The 21031-nt window shown below is 37.6% G+C and overlaps 1 protein-coding gene across 1 annotated transcript in view; it reads left to right on the top strand.

Annotated features, from left to right (window-relative positions):
- DNAH12 (dynein axonemal heavy chain 12) overlaps positions 1-21031 on the top strand; it is a 260066-nt gene that overhangs the window by 162990 nt on the left and 76045 nt on the right. Inside the window, 6 exon segments of the mRNA XM_055135991.1 lie at positions 2156-2289; positions 12472-12634; positions 13902-13982; positions 14527-14703; positions 16870-17001; positions 19343-19432. Of these exon segments, the coding sequence (XP_054991966.1) occupies positions 2156-2289; positions 12472-12634; positions 13902-13982; positions 14527-14703; positions 16870-17001; positions 19343-19432 (777 nt within the window).

The following is a 21031-nucleotide window of genomic DNA, read 5'->3' as shown; positions in this document are numbered from 1 at the left end:
CCCAGAATGTGAGGCCAGCCTCCTAGCCATGGAGTCAACCTCCTGGTACTTATTTCTGCAATTCTTGGGTGTTAGTCTCCCACTCTGTTATTCTATATGTCATAGATGAGTGCAATCTTTCTATGTCTGTCTCTCTCTTTCTGACTCATTTCACTTAGCATGAAACTTTTCATGCCGATCCACTTAAATAAAAAATTTGTGACCTCCTTTTTTCTAACAGCTGCATAGTATTCCATTGTATAGATGTACCAAAGTTTCCTCAACCAGTCATCCGTTCTAGGACATTCGGGTTTTTTCCAGATTCTGGCTATTGTAAACAGTGCTGCGATGAACATACATGTGCAGATGCCATTTCGATTATACTTTTTTGCCTCTCTGGAATATATTCCCAGCAGTGGTATTGCTGGGTCAAATGGGAGCTCAATTTCTAATTTTTTGAGAATCGTCCATATTGTTTTCCAGAAGGGCTGAACCAGTCGGCATTCCCACCAGCAGTGTAGAAGGGTCCCTTTCTCCCCACATCCTCTCCAGCAGCGGTTGCTTTTGTTCTTTTGGATGTGCGCTAGTCTCTGTGGTGTGAGGTGGTATCTTGTGGTTGTTTTGATCTGCATCTCTCTGATGATTAGTGATGTAGAGCACTTTTTCATGTGCCTTTTGGCCATTCGTATTTCTTCTTTGGTAAAGTTTCTGTTCATTTCTTCGCCCCATTTTTTGATGGGGTTGGATGTTTTCTTCTTGTAGAGTTCAACCAGTGCTTTATATACCATTGATATCAACCCCTTATCTGATGGGTATTGTGTAAATATCCTTTCCCATTCTGTGGATAGTCTTTGTATTCTGGTCACTGTATCTTTTGCGGTGCAGAAGCTTTTTAGTTTAATGTAGTCCCATTTGTTGATCTCTGTGTCACCTTTGAAGATACCTTTATCTTCAATATCATGGAGGGTTTTGCCGACCTTGTCTTCAATGTACCTTATGGTTTGTGGTCTAATGTTGAGGTCTTTAATCCATTTTGATCTGACTTTTGTGCATGGTGTCAGGTCAAGGTCTACGCCCATTTTTTTGCATGTGGTTGGGCACTGGACTATTTTTAGGTGACTTTTATTTTAGAAAATTTTAGTTAATTTATATTTTAGTAAAGAAAATACCAAGTAAACCAAACATTTGGAGGATGTTTTATAGATAATTTGGAATGTGGAAAACTGAAAGCCAGGAAGATCCAATGGGTGACAGGTTTAGTAAAGATGGTAACAATTGATTAAGTCTACTATATCTTTTAACTTCAGGCAAACTGTTACTGCTTATATAAGACCACTACTTGCTACTTGCTGTCCTATCACTCTGGCCCAAAGCTTTAAAGCATAATTTAAATATTTAAAGCATATTTATGCTTTCTGGAACAGTAGCTCATGTGCCTTCTAGTAAAATGAGACTTTTGGCCTCTTACTAAGCACATAGGATCTCCCCCCCAGAGAAAATAAATAGAAAAGAAGTAGGTTGAAGATTGTCATTTGTGGCTGGAAGTCTTTGGAATTTCAAGTTCCTATATGTTTACTATCTTATCATGCAGCTGCTAGTGCTCCAATTTCACATCTATATTCCAATCAAAAATTTAAAGTAAGGGAAAATAGGGAAAGCAAACTAACAAATAAAAACCAACCCACACCAACCCTATGAAACCCTCTATAAACCTTCCCTGAAGTCTTCATCCAAAAACAGTCTTATGTGTCATTATCCACTCTGCATCATAAGGGAAGCTATGAAAGGCAGCCGTTCACTTGAGTATATTGTTGACAAATAAAATTGGAGGTCTAAGGAATATGGATCTCATACGGGGTGACCACAAGCCCCTGCAACTGCAGGCTGAATTTGAAATGCCCATTTGGCATCTAAGTGGAAGAATTTAGGAAAGCAATGTAGTATATCTTTGAGATCTAAAATATTATTGACACTTTCTTTATACTATATCTAATTTTAGTATATATAAATGTCTTTATGCTCCTTCATAGATTAACTAATTTTTATTTTATTCTAATTTTCCCAGTAAGGTTTTAATTTTCTCAACTTCATTCTTTTTTACATAGAAAAACACCTAAACTAGCTGTTGAAGTGATACTACTTACCTTAAATTTCATGTTTTATTTTTTCTTTTTAGCCATGGCCAGAGGATGCCCTAGAACGCGTGGCTGTGGAATTCTTAGGAACATTGGATCTTACTGTGGATGAACGCCAAGTGATAGTTCCAATCTGCAAACACTTTCACACAACCATTATGGATCTTTCACAAAGGTTAATGTTGATTGAAATTTAAATGATAATATTTAAACATTTTAATTTTTTGTTATATTTGGGTGCCACACTTGAAAGAGCTCCAGGGACCAGATTCACTCCTAGTAAAAAGGGCCACATCTGGCTGTACTGGGAGTACAGGAGGAAGTATTATATGTTCATGTGGTAGCAGGGATCAAACTGAGGGTCTCATACATACAAAGCTTATAATATTTTTTAAACTAAATCCCCAATACTAAACTATACAACAATAAAATTGCAAGACTGCCTGACAAAGTTTAAGAGAAGACATAAAGCAGGACCTCAATAGTAACTAGAAAGCTGGAGTTAGAAATTCATTAGACAGAGGTGTGCATATATGTTTTTGTATTGGTGTTTTTGTGCTTAGGGATAGATACCAAGAAGTGTAATCACTCAATCATATGGAAACTGTTCTTTTTTGAAGAAGCAGACATTCGCATCAGAAGTGAATCACATTCCTTTTTCATCATATTTGCACCAACAATTGTTTTCAACACTTTTTGATATGTGCCATTCTCATTAATGTGAGATGATATCTTGTACTTTTGATTTATATTTACCTAATAAAAAGTGATGATCATTTTTTGTGTGCCTACTGACCATCCATATGTCAATTTGTAGAAATGTTGCCACATTTTTATGGGATTATGGTTTTTTGTTGTTGAGTTTTGTGACTACATTCTATATCTTGGATATATAAAGCTCTTTATCTTATTTGTTGCATGCAAATATTTTCTCCCATTAAGTAGAATGACATCTTATTTTAACCCAAGCTTGTTTTGTCATGAGAAATCCTTAAAATCTGATATAGTCCCATTTGTTTATCTTTGCTTTATCATCTTTACTAATGGAGTCAAATCATATTCTATTATTTTCCTCATTGTGTTTTTTATATTATTTTAAGGCACAATGATTCACAAAGTTATTCATAGCTGAATTTTAGTCATACAGTGACCCAGCACAAATCCCATCACCTGCGTCAACTTCCTCCATCAATTTCTTTTAGTGTTGTTAACTCTGTCGTTTTCAGAGTCACTCTTCTATACCACCTATCTACCTAAAGCCCTTGATTCCTGCTCCTTCTTCCTTTGTTATTTTCTTCTTGCTAACCCCCTTTATTTCTTTATTCTCTGTCCCTCTCCTTCCTATACTCCAGGATGATCTTGTTATCCCCCTTTAATACTTTGCGTTCCCTCCTCCAGTTATTCTGTATACCACAGATAAGTGAGATCATCCTGTATTTGTCCCCCTTCTTCTGACTTACTTCACTTAACATGATGTTTTCAGTTTCATCCAGGTTGCAGCAAATCGCATGATTTCCTCATTCCATGCAGCTGTATAGTATTCTGTTATATATGCATACCACATTTTCATAATCCATTCACTGTGTTGTGGTAGATACTTAGGTTGATTCTGTCTTTTAGCTATTATGCTAAGTGATACAATGTATAATAATGTGCATATGTAATTTAAAAAAATTTATTGATTCACTGTGAGATATAGTTACAAGCTTTCACGTCTGAGTTACAATCACACAATGATCAAACACCCATCCCTCCACCAGTGCACATTCCCCACCACCAATATCTCCAGTATAGCCCCCCTTTCCCACCCTCCCACTGCCTCCATGGCAGACAATATTCTCCATATTCTCTCTCTACTTTTGGGCATTATGGTTCGCAATGCAGATACTAAGAGGTTATCATGTTTGGTCCTTTATCTACTTTTGGCACACATCTCCCATCCCGACTGATTCCTCCAGCCATCATTTTCTAGTGATCCCTTCTCTATTCCAGCTATCCTATCCCCACTATCTCATGAGGCAGGCTTCCAACTGTGGAGCAATATTCCTGATCCTCTACCTACTGTCCTTGGGTGTCAGTCTCATGTCATATTATCTTATGCTCCACAAATGAGTACAGTCCTTCTATATCTGTCCCTCTCTTTCTGGCTCATTTCACATAGCATGATACTCTCCATATCTATCCACTTATAAACAAATTTCATGACCTCATCTTTCCTAACAGATGCATAGTATTCTATTATGTAGATGTACCAAAGTTTCTTTAACCAGTCGTCTATTCTCGGACACTTGGGTTGCTTCCAGATTTTGGCTATTGTGAATAGTGCTGCATGAACATATAGGTATGGATGTCCTTTCTACTGTGATTCTTTGCATCCTTGGGATATATTCCCAGAAGTGGTATTGCAGGGTCATATGGAAGCTCAATTTTTAGTTTTTAAGGACTGTCCATATTGTTTTTCCAAAAAGGCTGGACCAGTAGGCATTTCCACCAACAGTGAAAAAGTGTCCCTTTTCCCCAAAATCCACGCCAGCACTGGTTGCTTTTCTTCTTTTGAATGTGGCATGTGTAATTTTTAATGAATATTTTTGTTTCCTAAGGATAGATATCCAGAAGTGGAATTGCTGAAGTCATATAACAGCTGAATTTTTAGTTTACTGAGAAATCTCCACGTTGGTTTACATAGGATTTGAATCAGATAACATTCCCATGGGTGAGAGTTCCTTTGTCACCATATCTCCACCAACACAGATTGTTCCCACTATTTTTTAATTTTTTTTAATTTGAGGTCCATGATTTACAAAGTTATTTATAGTTGGGTTTTATACATATTATATTCTAGCACCAACCCTAGCACCAATGTCTTCTTTATTTCCATGAGGGTTCTCAGGTTGCCTCCCACCTATACACCCCTATTCCCAGCCTGCCACCCTTAAAGACACTTTTTAAAATTTTATGTTATTTTTATAAAGTTGTTCATAATAATTTGTTACATTTAGTATTCCAATACCAATCCTACCACCATTACATCTACCCAACACCATATTTCAAATGTTTCCACTCTGACCTCCAAACCTTGCCCCCAAAGCAGGACCTAAATCATTTATTTTGTATTGCTTGTTATGAATAATCCATTAAAAATGATACAAAATATTTCCTTAGAGGAAAATGTGTGAAGATTGTTGTATTTCACCCTAGAACCATTAAGCCATTGTATAAAAGATTACTAACATGTCACTAAAGGTTGAGCATTGTGTGCTTAAGTAGATATATGTATATATATATATGTATTGCATATTTTTTTCCACCCTGAGATAGGTTGCCTTCTACTTTGCACCCTATCAAATGTGGTGTGCTACTCTTGGTACATCAGTGGTGTAGAGAATGAGATGTCGTGTGGCCACAAGTGCATTTGCATGCTCCAAGAATTCTAAAATTTTAAATACTGTTATACAGCTGAGGTTAATTTAATATTTTATTTTATTTATTTATTTTTAATTTAAATTTTATTGAATCACCATGTGGAGGGTTACATAGTTCTCAGGATTATGACAGTTATACAATACTCAAACACCCTTCCCTTCACCAATGCCCATATTCCATCACCAACCACCCCATTATACCTCCCGCCCCCCCAGTCCCCACCCTTGTAAGTGATAAGTTTCACTTTGTTTACGCTTTATCTTGGTTACATTCCATGTTTCAACACATAACTCACTATTGTTGATAGGGTTTCCCCCCAAAAAAGAAAAGACAGTCCTACTGTCAAGGAAGCATTTGATGGCTCTCCATTGCTGAGAATGTAGAGATATTAAGTCCCGCTGTTTGTTACATAACTTTTCTATTTTTTTCCCCCCTCGTCCCGCGCCACGCCACCGAGTTCACGCCTGTTTAGTAATCACCACGCTGCCTGACAAAGGGAAAAAAAAAACGAAAAAGATGGTTATTTCCCGTCATCAGCCAGCGTGGGGCTCTGGCTTAGTTGGTAGTCTGGTAGAATGTCTGCAAGCAGTTTCTGGAACCAAAAGTAATACGCTGGTATCAGCCCTGGCTCGAGATTCCACCAGCGTCCCGCTGAATATTTTAAACCTGGATTGTGGCTTTGGGATTCAGAGGCATCTAGATGGTGTATTGTTCTGTGTTTCTCTCTCGCGCGAGATTTATTTGGGATTCTCTGGACAATGGTCATTAATGAGCTTATATGGTGCCAGAGGCAGCTCCTTGGCATGACTGCCAGGCTCCCGGAAACACAGGGTGATGGGGGTAGGTCTCCCATTCCCGACTCCATGTGAGCAAGAGGCACTTTTAAAAGTTTGGTTGTTGAAATTCTGATCTTTTATTTTCAATGATTTTTACTTTGTGGTTTGGAAATTTATCTTTATATCTCCTTAACATCCACTTACCCTGCTTCCCATTCTCTTTCTTTCACCTTTATTTTCTTTCTTTCTCTGCCCTCTCATCCTTATACTCTGGGACCAAGGGTGAAATTTTCCACTTTTTTTGGTGTGTGCCATTCTTACTGGTGTGAGAAGATATACTATTGTCATCTTGATTTGGATTTCCTTAATGACAAGTGATGATGATCACTTATTCATGAGCTTACTGGCTATCCCTTTATCTTCTTCAAGGAAGGGTCTGTTAATTTCCTTTCTCCATTTTTATAGGGTGTTTGAACTTTTTTGTTGATGCTTGTTAGTTATAGAGCCACATCTATTCAAGCGTAATAGTCCGATTCAGGTTGTTAGGCATTTGAATGAATCAATGCTCATGGCCAAGTTCTTGTTGACAAGGACACGGACACCACTGACGCCTCTGTTAGTTATATATATGTATGTATATATGTATATGTATATATACACATATACATGCATACATATATAGTATACATATATCACTGTATCACTGTCATCCCGTTGCTCATCAATTTACTCGAACGGGCACCAGTAACGTCTCCATTCGCCCCAGCCCTGAGATTTTAGCAACTACTCCTTACTCGTCTTTCCGAACGATTGTAAGCTTCTTTCAGGGTCAGGGGAATAAGACCTGTTATTATTACTGTTTTTGGCCTGTCAAAAATGCCAAAGGGAGCTTGCCAGGCTCTGCCGTGCATGTGTGTATATATATATATATGTATATATATAATATATATATACATACACATATACACACACTCTGGGTATTGACCCATTTTTTGATCGTTGCATGCAAATATTTTCTCCCATTAGTTAGATGAATTTAGTTTTAGTTTTAGCCCATGTTTCTTTTGCCATGCAGAAATTTTTTAATTTTATGTAGTCCCATTTGTTTATTTTTATTTATTTATTTATTTATTTTTGTGTCACACCTGGCAATGCACAGGGGTTACTCCTGGCTCTGCACTCAGGAATTACTCCTGGCGGTGCTCAGGGGATCATATGGGATGCTGGGAATTGAACCCGAGTCAGCAGTGTGCAAGGCAAACGCCCTACCTGCTGTGCTATCGCTCCAGGCCCCCATTTGTTTATTTTAAATTCTGTTTCCTTTGCCAATGGCATCATATCATTGAAGATGCCTCTGAGGTACAAATCTTGGAGAATTCTGCCTATATTTTCATCAATATACGCTTTAAGGTTCTGGTCTGATTAAGGTCTTTGATCTACTTTGAATTAACTTTTGTGTAAGGCATGAGATCCAGCTTTAAATGTTAAAACCGGCTATCCAGTTTTAACCATTTGTTCAAGTCTACCTTTAATTCCCACCACCATTTGTTCGAGTCTACCTTTAATTCATGTTTTCAGCTCCTTTGTCAAAAATTAGTTGGCCACAGATAATGAGATTTGTCCTTGGATATTCTGTGTTGACCCATTGCTTAAAGAGTCTACCCTTTTCCCAGTTGTTATATATATGACTGTAGCACTGTCATCCTGTTGTTCATCGATATGCTCAAGCGGGCACCAGTAATGTCTTCATTGTGAGACTTGTTACTGTTCTTGGCATATCAAATATGCCATGGGTAGCTTGCCAGGCTCTGCAATGTGGGCAGGATACTCTCAGTCGTTTGCCGGGCTCTCCTAGAGGGATGGAGGAATCAAACATGGGTAGGCCACGTGCAGGGCAAATGCCCCACCCGCTTGTGTTATTGCTCATTTGATCTTGGAAGCTGGTCTTTCCAGTACCATTCTGTTTTAATTACTATAGCTTTGTAATAAAATTTCAAGTTAGGTAAGGAGATAATTCTCAGTTTATTTTTCAGTATGGCTTTTGCTATACAGGGTGTTTTTATGATTCCATAGAAACTTTAGCAATAACTGCCTAGGTCCTTAATGTTGTCTGAATTTAGATGGAGATTTTATTGAATCTATATAATAATTTAGGTAGGATAGTACTTTTGACAATATTCATTCTTCTAATCCATGAGCATGGAATAAATTTTTGCATTTTCTAAGGTCTTCTTTTTCTAAAGTGATTTAAAATTTTCATGCTATGTATCTCCTATGTCTTCAGTTAACTTGATTTCTAGACACTTGATTTTTTGAACACAGTACTGATAGACTGTGATTTCTTTCTCTCTGATTCATTATTTGCATATAGAATGTGACTGACTCTTGTGTACTGACTCTGTAGTCAGCTACTTTGCTATAGTTGTTTATTATTTCTAAGAACATTTTTATTTCTAAGAACTCTATTTTTTCCCTTTCTGGGTCATATCCAGTGATGCACAGGAGTTACTCCTGGCTTTGCACTCAACTTTAGGGGTTTTCTATGTATATTATCACATCATATGCAAATAATAATTTGACTTTTATTTTGGATCCCATAACATTATAAGAATGGACACAGTGAACATCCTTGTCTTGTACTTGGATGTAGGATAACATTGGGTTTGTTTTTTTAGCCTTGCCGCAGGGAACTTAGTTTACTTTAAAGCAATGTTCTTTCTGTATGGACACAGGAAGACAGTTAATAATATGCTTTGTAATTTGGGAGTTGATTGACTCCAATAATATTTATTCCTGGCATCTGCTTTCTTCACTCAGTTGCCCTTAGTTCCTAGCACCCCAAAAGCAGGGTCCCGACGAGGGATGAAATGGACCCAGGGCAAGCTGTGAGCTACCCTGCCATCGAAATGGCTGGGCCAAAGCACCACAATGCTCAAGTATAAGTTGAGAGCATGGTCATAGACAAATGCTGTTATGATCCAGAAGTAATGACGAGACTAGTACCCTGCTTGGGTTAGGAAGACTAACCTGGCCTGAGGACAGTGGTCTGGAATTATAGTGACTGTCCTCAGGAAGAACCAAACTTTAAGTCTGATATATCTCTTACTGTGCTCATACAGAATGATATTGCTAGAAATATTAGAAGTAAATTTACTGTAACTATTTAAGCAGATTAGTAGCTGAGGAAGGAAGAAAGGGACACACTCTGACACACCCTTGTTTGACCCCACCCTTGAACGGATCTCCTAGTAATCTCCTTAGATGAGATTTTATTAATCTCCTTGAGAAATGGTTTTACCATTCTTTGTTGATTTGTTAATGTTCAACCCACCTTTGTGTCACCACCCTATGTAATTTGCTATATAAACTAAGACTGTGGGGAAGATGAAGAGACAGAAGAAGACAGGGGAGACAGAAGAAGAAGAGGAGACAGAGAGAAGGACACACGAGAAGGCAGAGAAAACACACGGGAAGACACAGAAGTGAAGGAAACAACACAGACAGAAGACACAGAAGCAGAGACAGAAAGAGGTTGGAAGAGACCAGAGGAGAGACTACAGAGACAGAGACAGAGAGACAGACAGAAGAGAGCACAGCGGCACATACAGAAGCAGAACACAAGGAGGAGCCATCCCAATCCGGTCAATACACAGCAGCTCGAGAACACCGAGAACACCGAACTGGAGTGGCAAGTGCGAGAGATTACTGCCCCGAGTGCCTGAGGACAACAGAACAATGACACATATTGTCTCCCTCTCCTGCACGCGCTGCCTTTGAAATTTTTTACACTTGATCTCAGTTTTTCACCATTAAGAATGATGCTGGCCATGATCTTGTTATAGATAGCCGTTAGTACTTGAGGCAGTCTCCTTTCACCCCTATTTTTTTTGAGTTTTTTTGTTGTTGTTTTTATCATGAGTGAATGTTGAGTATTGTCAAAAGATTTTTCTGTGTTGATTAATATGCACACATGATTTTTATTTTTATTTTTCCTTTTACTGATGTAGAAAATTTGAGGATATTGAATAATCCTTGTATTCCTAGAATAAATAGCACTTGATCCTGGTGTATGACTTTTTTTTTTTTTTGGTGTTATGCTGTTGGTTTTGACTTGCTAAGCTTTTGTTGAGAATTTTTATGTTTATGTTAATTAGGGAGATTAGTCTGAAATTTTCTTTTATAGAAGTGTACCTGTTTTGGGTATTAGTATAATGTTAACTTCATAGGAGATATTAGAAATGATGTCTGTATCTTCAATATTTTTTTTTTTTTGCTTTTTGGGTCACACCTGGCGATGCACAGGGGTTACTCCTGGCTCTGCACTCAGGAATTACCCCTGGCCGTGCTCAGGGGACCATATGTGATGCTGGGATTTGAACCCAGGTTGGCCGCGTGCAAGGCAAACGCCCTACCCGCTGTGCTATCTCTCCAGCCCCTGTATCTTCAATATTTTGAAAGCGGTTAAGGAGTAAAGGCATGAAGGTTTGATAGTACGCACCAGCAAATCCATCTGGAATAGGACTTTTGTTCTTGTGGATATTCTTAATTACTGTTTCAGCTTCCTTGCTTGTGTTTATCCTCTTGAGATTTTCTACTTCCTCCTTTTTTGTCTTTGAGATATTATGTGACTAAGAACCTACCAATTTTTTCTAGGTTCTACAGTTTATGAACATAAAACTGTTCATAGTAACCTCTCATATTATTTTGAATTTCTAAGGAATCAGTTGTACTCAGTTGTAATTTCTCCCCTTTTGTCTCTGATCCAATTTATAAAGATATAAAGATATTTTATCTTTTTTTCCTTGTGAGTCTAGCTAAAGGTTTGTCTTTCTTCTTTATTCTTTAAAAGTACCAATTTTTGGTTTATTGATTCTTTGTATTTCTGAATTATTGATTTCTGCTCTAATTTTTATTATTTTCCTCCTGCTAATTTGTGGGTTAATTTTGTGCATTTTCCATATTTTTTGGGATGTGTGCTTAAGATGTTGATTTGTACTTTTTCTTATTTCTCTAACATATGTCTGCATTGCTATAAATTTTCCCACTTAGTACAGCATTTTGCTGTATTCCATAGATTCTGATAGTTGTGTTTCTTATTAGTTTCAAGGAATCCTTTATTTCTTCCTTGCTTGATTCATTTGTTTATTTAGCAGTGTTTTACTGAGTTTCCAAATTTTGGAAAGTTTCCCTCATCTTCTTTTTGTGGTTAATTTCTACTTTCATAGTATTGTGGTCTGAGAGGGTACTTTGTATTATTATTTCTGCATTTGTAAATTTAAGTATGTTTGGAAAATGGAAAAAAATAAGTAGCTAGGTGGTCACATCCCAGGTTCACTGCATTCAAGGCAGGCATCCTACCCACTATACTCTAGGTTTGTCTCTGAGGTCTCATTGATCTGAAAATCTATGTTTATTTTCATACCAAATAATTTTTATTACAATATATTTAATAGTATAACATAAAGTTGGAAAATATGTACCTCTGATCTTTTTTTACCTCAGGGCAGCTTTGGTTATTCTGGGAATTTTACGATTCCATACAAATTTTAGTAGAGTTTGTTCTTAAAGAACATCATGGGGATGTTGATGGGGATTGCATTGAATCCTTATAAGTACACCTGTGTTCATTGCAGCACTTAGTACAAGTGCCAGAATATGGAAATAATCCAAATGTCCCGTGAGAGATGAATGGATAAAGAAGTGTATAAATAAACATGTGTATATGTGTATATGTGTGTATTTATATAATGGAGTACTACTCAGTTCTAAAAGATGAAATCTTGCAGTGTGGATGAAACTGGAGGATATCTTGTTAAGCAAAACAATTCAGAGGGAGAGGGACAAATACAGGGTGATCTCACTCATCTGTAATATATAGAAGGGCAGAAAAAGGCACTAGACAGTGACAAATCCTTGGTATTGGATTAAAAAATTCAAATTACCGAGCAGCAGGATGAAGGAAGAGGCAGACTAGAAGTGACATAGGGACAGTTGTGGAGGTCTTGGGCATTTTGGTGGTGGTAAGGTGCTAACATAACTATTTACATCATAGCCATGAGAGTAACACTATTGTAGCTATGTTTCTATAATTCTAAATATGAAGTAAAAGACACTGGAAACCCCTAGTTTCTTATCCTTTGTTTCTTATCCCTGTTTAGGTTCCTGCAAGAGTTAGGACGACATAACTATGTTACTGCTACTTCTTATCTTGAACTTATTGCCTCATTTAGACAACTTTTGACTAAGAGGCGAGAAGTTATCATGAACGCAAAACAACGATATGTGAATGGGCTTGAAAAATTAGCTTTTGCTGAGTCTCAGGTAACTAGAGGAACTCAACATAGTTTTATATATTATCCATAATATATGCTGTATTGGGGGCTCTTTTGGTGTCAGGCAAATGAGGCCTATTGTTGTTACTGTTTCTGGCATATCGAATACGCCACGGGTAGCTTGCCCGGCTCTGCTGTGCGGGCGGGGTACTTTTGGTAGCTTGCTGGGCTCTCCAAGAGGGATGGAGGCTTTTAGGGCAACCTCCAATTGCCCTTACAGGTGTTCCCATGCTTCACACCATATTTGAATCTGATCAAATATGGTGCAGAAATTATGGGAAATGGGTATTAAGTGTCTTCTGCTATGTCAGGAAAGTGACCTGGAGCGTGGTGGTGGCTGGATAGTGGAGGTAGTGGAGGTCTGCTGGTGAGGTATTTATCTAGCTCAAGTAGGATGGGGCATCTGGATTTGATCCCTGGAGCGCCAGAGATTGGGGGAGGCAGACAGAGGATCTTGTTTCCGGGTCTCGTCTCATTGAGCCTGGAGTACAAGGTCCAAAAGTTCTGCTTTACCTGGTTCTGTGGGGCTTCACTCATTCGTGAGGTTCAACCCGAGTAACCGGAAAGCAGCCTGGAGTGTGGTGGTGGCTGGGTAATTATAAGAATTAATAATAATAGCTACAGTTTGTTGAAAGTGTATATTCTAGGCACTGTGCCAGGTGCTTCATATACATTCGTTCATTGATCTTTCTGAACAGTTCCATGAGGTAGACACTTTCATAATTGTAATTTTAAAGACGAGCAGTTTTAGTGTTAGAAAAGCTCACCAAATTTTCCCCAATAAAACAAACTTAAATATATCCTATTATAGTTTTAGCTGTAAAAGCATTTAAAAGGAATATTCCAAGACTGCCCTTTTTTTTAATTGTAATAACTGGTTATATACAACATTTTGCGTTTGACTAACTAATTACTAGTAGTATTTAGTCTTAGTTAGTATGAGCAATAGGGCCTCGAGAAGTGCATCTTTGCATCGTACTCCATGCACTTAGAGTATGATAGAATATCCAGAGCTGTCACCGCCTTCACCATCTGACATTTCTCCCATGGCAGTTGTGTCCTTTTTCTGTCCTGACATATACTCAATTCTGGTGTAAAGAATATGGCTATGTAATGGATTTGAAGTTTGAGGTTTGAAGTTTGAAGAATTGGAAGAAAATATTAAGATTTTTCTGGATCTAATACTGTGCATAAATTTCTATTATTATGTATTCACTTTCTGTAGTTATGAAAACTTAACTAAACTATCTATTTAGGTTGGTGAAATGAAAATTGAACTTGTTCAATTACAGCCCAAATTGGAGGAAGCTAAAATTGAAAATGCACATATGATGCAGGTGAGTATACTAGGTAATTGCTAATGTCCAAAGATAATTGAAATACATAAAATTTTGGCCCTTAAAAAAGCCTTAATTTTTGCCACTAGATCTTAAAGACTTTGCAGTAGACTATCTCACTGGGACTCCTGTGGGTTATGTTATTTCTGAAAGGAGGTGAGAAGCCCATTCAAAATTTAGTTTACATATACTTGCATTTCTCCCTATTTTTATCCTGTTCCTCTCTACCCTTCAGAATTATATATATATATGTATATGTATATATATATATCAGATACTCTAATTTTGAAATATTCTTTTGTCTTTTGGATTGGGAAAACAATTAAATATTTGAGTAATTGCCTTTAAAATTTTTTTTCTTGGGGCTGGAGTGATAGCACAGTGGGTAGGGCATTTGTCTTGCACGTGGCCAACCCGGGTTCGATTTCCAGCATCCCATATGGTCCCCTGAGCACGGCCAGAGGTAATTCCTGAGTGCAGAGCCAGGAGTGACCCCTGAGCATCACTGGGTGTGACCCAAAAAGAAAAAAAATTTTTTCTTTAGGTTATTGAGATAGAGTCTGCAGAAGTAGAAGCAAAACGGAAGGTTGTGAAATTTGATGAGGAGATAGCCAGTGGAAAGGCTGAAGAAGCCCAAATTTTGAAAAACGAGTGTGAAAGTGACCTAGCTGAGGCAATCCCAGCCTTGGAAGCAGCTCTGTCTGCACTGGATACACTAAAGGCAAGTGTTTGAATTAGTTGTGTTGTGTTTTATCAACAGAGTAAAATTGTGTTAAATGTAAAAAGTAAACTGGTGTTAAACTAATTATGAGTACTATTTGTATGATGAAAGATATAAAAGTGAATTAGATATACTCCTATTTCAGTGGCTGATGTTTTTGTCCTTTCAAGTGAAATTTGCCTCTTAGCAGTTCCTCTCTAATACATTGTTACTTATGTTTTCACTTTTCATATATGATTTATAATTTCCATTCAGAATATTCCATTGGAAATTGAACACATGGTTTCTGAGAGGTGATAGCCATTCTGTACACAAACCAGAAGCATGTAGCAAAGAGTGTGGCATGTCCATTCTGCAGCCTCTAGACCATGCAAGCAGATGAACATTGTTCCCATTAGAGGGGCTGGGGGTGTAGGTCAGTGGCAGAGAGCATCCTATGCATGCATGAGACTCTAGATTTGATTCCCAGTGTCACACACATACTAAGCAATTTCTAGTACAGATGTGAGTAGTATTTATCTACAGTATAGTGTGCTGTGTTATGTCTTTATAAGATTCAGGATCAGAACAACTTCACCAGAGCAGAAGAGACAACTTCTGCTGATTAGAGAAATTCACGGTGATAAGATGATTCAGAATATTCAGACCCTATTCTTTAAAAAATTTTTTTTAATTTTAAATTTTATTTATTTTTTTAATTAGTCACTGTGAGGGTACAGTTAATTTGGTATATCTATACAATGGAATACTATGCAGCTGTTAGAAAAGATGAAGTCATGAACTTTGCATATAAGTGGATGAACATGGAAAGTATTATGTTAAGTGAAATGAGTCAGAAAGAGAGGGACAGACATAGAAAGATTGCACTCATCTGTGGAATACAAAATAACAGAGTAGGAGACTAACACCCAAGAATAGTAGTATATAATACCAGGAGGTTGACTCCATGGCTTGGAAGCTGGCCTCACATGCTGGGGGAAAGGCAGCCCAGATAGAGAAGGGGACACCTAGTAAAAAAAATTTTATTAGTGAATCATCATGAGGTACAGTTACAAACTTACAAACTTTCATGCTTGCGTTTCAGTCATACAATGATCTAGTACCCATCCCTCCACCAGTGCTCACTCTCCACCACCAGTGATCCCAGTATCACTCCCACCACCCCCACCCCACCCAGCCTCTGTGGTAGGGCATTCCCTTTTGTTCTCTCTCTCCTTTTGGGTGTTGTGGTTTGCAGGTATTGAGGTATTGAGGTATTGAGCCACCATCGTGTTCAGTCTATAGTCTACTTTCGGCATGCATCTCCCATCCTGAGCGGGTCCCCCAAACACCCTTTACTTGATGTTTCCTTCTCTATCTGAGCTGCCTTTTCCCCCAGCACGTGAGGTCAGCTTCCAAACCATGGAGCAAACCTCCTGGTACTTATCTCTACTATTCTTGGGTGTTAGTTTCCCATTCTGCTACTTTATACTCCACAGATGAGTGCTATCTTTCTATGACAGACCCTATTCTTTCTTTCTTCATTAGTACCATAAGTTTCACATAAGACCCCTCAGACAATCAGCTCAATCTGTGGATTATGCATCATTTCATTGTGTATATAATAGAACACTATATGATTCTCAGTTCTATCAGTCTTTAGTTATAAAACATGAGATTATATTAGGGATATTATAGAAACTTCTTAGTGCTCTAAAAGTGCTAAAATTCTGAACTTACTATTATCTCCCTTTTCCTTCTCTTTCTTTACATTTAAATTCCACAGTCTATCCAGTGGTTTTTGTGATCCTTGGGATCAAATCTAAGTCATTTAAGGCAAATGTGTGTGTACCGCTTGAGCCAGATACCTCGCCCCTACCTAACAGTACTTAATTTATACTCATAATTCATAATTTATGAGCTTGGTGTGTGATTGTATGCAACTTTAGGATATATGTGAGAAATATATTTTTATAAGGTAATGTGTTTCTCAAAGGATATAGGAATTTACAGACTTTGGAGAACAACTAATCTTATATGTTCTAAATTACCTTTCATTAATTCTTATGGCTATGAAAATAAAAAGCAATTGCAACTTCAAATAAGAAAATTTTATGTTTCTACTATTACTTTAAAAACTATTTTTACTCGAACTATTCTGAAGATATATATTTTCTTTTGATTTAGCCATCTGACATTACAATTGTAAAATCAATGAAAAATCCTCCATCTGGTGTCAAACTTGTTATGGCTGCTATTTGTGTGATGAAAGATATAAAGCCAGAAAAAATTTCAGATCCTTCAGGAACTGGAGGGAAGGTAATAACTAGATATAGATTTAAATCATATTTGTGTTTATATAGAATACTTTATATCTACAGCTAAACTGATGTCAACAGTAGCCAGTCTAAGGGAGAGACATTGTTTTCAAATTAAATTATTCAGAAAAAACTATGAGAAATACTTTGTATATGTATTCCAGGGTAAAGCTAAGGCAGCATAGCATCAGGAAAATGTGGTTCCAACTGTTTTTATCTTTCTTCCTTCTATGTAGGATTGCCTACTATTACAGGGTAAAACTAATTAAGCATACTTTCCTAGCTAATTTATGCAAAAACATAAGATGCAATCATAAAGTCATTATTTCTGAGCATTCAAAATACTTTGCTGAGGATAATGAAATTATTAAAAGTCTTGGAAATGTACACTGGTGGAGAGATGGGTGTTGGAACCCAGTCATTAACAGCTTTGTAAGGGTCATCTTACAAAGGGTCATTTTTATTCAGTAAAAAAAATTTTTAGAAGAAATTTTGAAAAGTTTGTGTTCTGGAGCTGGAATTCAGAAATTTTCAATCCTGATAGTAGTGTAACTTTGAAAAAAGATGCTTAACCTCTATAGGATCCTGAAAAAACAAAAATAACCAGTATTATCATAGTATCTGCCCATACTTTAATATGAATAGTAGACTCTTAACACATATAAAGCTCATATTTAAAAATCATAAGAAATAAACTCATATAATCTTAGCTTTTACTATTGAATTATTAATCAAGGTTTTCTTTCTTTCCTTTTTTAAGGCATTGCATCTATCCTAAACTAAATTCACAAACTTGTTTCTTTGGAGGGTTTTACAATACTCAGGGGTAAATCTTTAAATTGGAGAAGTAAGATTTTTTTTTTTTGGTTTCTGGTCATTTTATGATCCGTTGAATTAATAAAACAGTTATTCTCATTTACAAACATGCCAGCAAACCTCTTGTTAAGATTTTAGAAATAGGGAAAAGTATGATAAGTTAGCTCTTCATCATCATATTTGGGGGCCTGGGGGGGTTGGGTTTTAGGGACCTTCTGGGACCTTGGGGAATGGATGCGACCAGGTTGGCTGCATAAAAGGCAAGCATCCTACCTGATGTACTATCACTCTGGCCCTAGCTTCATCTTTTTCTAGTATCATGTACTTTATCTTATACATAGCAGAGAAACATGTAAGTTTTGTCTTTCTACTGCTTTTACTTGTGGGGCCTAGATAGATAAAAAGGTTGCCTACAAAAAATTGTTTGCCATCTCTTAGTTTACTTGTAATAATTACCATAATCTGCTTGACTTATATGTAATATGTATTTATTTTTGGTTTTGGGTGCCACACCTTATGGTGCTCAGGAATCACTCCTGGCAGGGCTCAGGGAACTATATGGAGTGCTGGGGATCATACCTGGTTCAGCCACACTCAAGGCAAGCACACTTCTTCCTATACTATCACTCCAGCCCCCCATTTTTGACAGTTCTTTAGATTGGGACACTCAACACCAATGTTCTGGCAGATTTAGGGTCTGGTGAAGGTCTGCATTTTGGTTTATAGTTAGCAGTCTTTGTACTGTATCCTCACAAAACAGAAGCCCAGTGAGGAAACTCTCTGATGTGTCTTATAGGAGCACTAATCCCAGTCATGACCCAATCAACTTTCCAGAGACCCAATCTCCATCTGAGATCACATTGTTTGGTTTTGGTTTTGGGTTTTTTGTTTTGTTTGATGCTCAGGGGTTATACTCCTGGCTCTGCGCTCAGGAATTACTCCTGGAGGTGCTCTGGGGACCGTATGGGATACAAGGGATTAAACCAAGGTTGGCCACATGCAGGAATATGCCCTACCCATTGGAATATCTCTCTGATCCTAAGATCACATTGTTGATTGGAATACAGTATAGACATTTGGAGGGAGAAGACAAAGCTTAGTTCCTACATTTCTGTTTGAAAGAGACCAGCATAAAAGAAAATAAAAGTTGAAATATTAGAAATAACATTTTCTTCCTGAAAGCCCTGTAACTGTTCTTATGGTGACTCAATTAAAATAAATAAATAAAATTTAAAAAAAGAAATAACATTTTCCTATATGAAATATTTATGTTTTTATGATAATCCTTTTAGTTTTCTACAGAAACAATTATATTATCTTTCTAATGAATTTTAATGCTAAATTTAATATGTAAGTTCTTGTTCATGCTCTTGATAGTGATTTTTTTGGAACAAGCATTTTTATATCCCATATGGTGTAATTTGGTATTTTGAAAACATGCAGTTTTCATAGATAGCTTAAACTTCAAGAAGAAAATATTTTATGTTAAATGTAAATGTCATAAGTTTCATTATTTTTATTTGTAGATATTAGATTACTGGGGACCCAGCAAAAAACTTCTGGGAGATATGAATTTCTTAAGAGATTTGAAGGAATATGACAAGGACAACATTCCAGTGAGTTCTGTTGGAATTTATTTTTTTATGTGTAACTTTGCCAAGGTGCATAAGAGTTTTAGCATTATGCAATATTATCCCATTGATCGTCTAATTTCTTGAGCCGTCTCAGTAATGTCTCCATTCATCCTGAGAATTTAGAAGCCTCCCTTTACACATCCTTTCCAATGGTGCCACATTAGAGGCTCTTTCAGGGTCAGGGGAATGAGACCCATCATTGTTACTGGTTTTGGCAATGAATATGCCATGGGGAGTTAAACATAAAATAACGATTCACTTTTAGGATTAAAATATATAACGATATTATGAATTCTCATAATACATAAGACCTTTCCTTCAGACCACTGAAAAGTTATTTAATGAATTACTCTTTTGAGAATTCACTGTCATGGTCACTGTCATCCTGTTGCTCATCAATTTACTCAAGCAGGCACCAGTAATGTCTCCATTGTGAGACTTGTTGTTACTGTTTTTGGCATATCGAACATGCCACGGGTAGCTTGCCAGGCTCTGCTGTGCGGGCAGGATACTCTCAGTAGTTTGCTGGGCTCTCTGAGAGGGACGGAGGAATCGAACCCGCATGCAAGGCAAATGTCCTACCCACTGTGCTATCACTCCAGTCCATTAGTAGAGGCAATGGTTAAAATAGAGGTTGAAGGAATGTGCCTATGTGCACTAGCAAACAGCTGATGGAGAGAGGAAGGGGGTTGTTATGGCTAGAAAGAAGCTGCTGGAGCACTGTGCTTGAGGCTCTAAAGCAGAGACAAGGTATTGTTGACACCCAAAGATATCTGCTTCACACATTACAAGCTATCAGCCACCCAATAACAAGGCCAAGTAATCTGTTATTCTCTGAAAATGTCAGGTTTCCCCAGAAACAGCCCAGTTCTCAGAGAAGTCGGGACCTGGGGCATTTCATCAGGCCTAGCGACCTCTAGTCAAGGGGCTGTGCCAGGGAGAATTCTAACATCTCCCCCTTTTAAATTTTTTTAACCAGAGCAGGCTGAAATGGTTTAGAGACTGGGCCTCCTTTCCTTAGTCTATTCTTTGTCACAGGAGACAGAATCCTAAGGCTAACAATACAAGTACAATGATAAGTACAACTCCAGCATTTCCACACCATGAGTCATGCTTTGCTACCAAGAACGGGTATCCATACCCTGAAAGGCATTCCCTGGAACAGGCCCTATTAGCACATTAGGCAATATCTTTCAGAAAACATTAATGATGTCTTTCTGGAGATATTGTACACTGAGGGTAGGATTCCCTTTTAGGTCTAACAAATGATAGCTAAGTTTTTCCCAGTCATGGAAGGACCCATTATAAGGCTCAGGGGTAATACAAATAGAAAAACTGTTCCAATCACATAAATCTCCAAATTGTTCCAAAACATCGAGCTGTCCCTGGACTCAACGTAATGCTTGATGCAAGGTGTCAAGTCACTGCTCCACATCCCTTGTTGACAGTAGCTTGAAGTGCCCATAGGTGGCAGAAGCTTTGTGATAACTAAGAGTCCTTCTGCTGGGGGAACACTGCCATTCCCTGGTGAGGCAGGGTGGCTGCCTTCAGTGACAGGGTCTAACTAATGGTAGTGGAATA

The sequence above is a fragment of the Sorex araneus genome, chromosome 4 (genome assembly GCF_027595985.1).
Source record: "Sorex araneus isolate mSorAra2 chromosome 4, mSorAra2.pri, whole genome shotgun sequence".
NCBI classification, from domain to species: domain Eukaryota; kingdom Metazoa; phylum Chordata; class Mammalia; order Eulipotyphla; family Soricidae; genus Sorex; species Sorex araneus.
The sequence above is the reverse complement of the archived record's forward strand: the minus strand, read 5'-3'. Positions and strand labels throughout refer to the sequence as shown.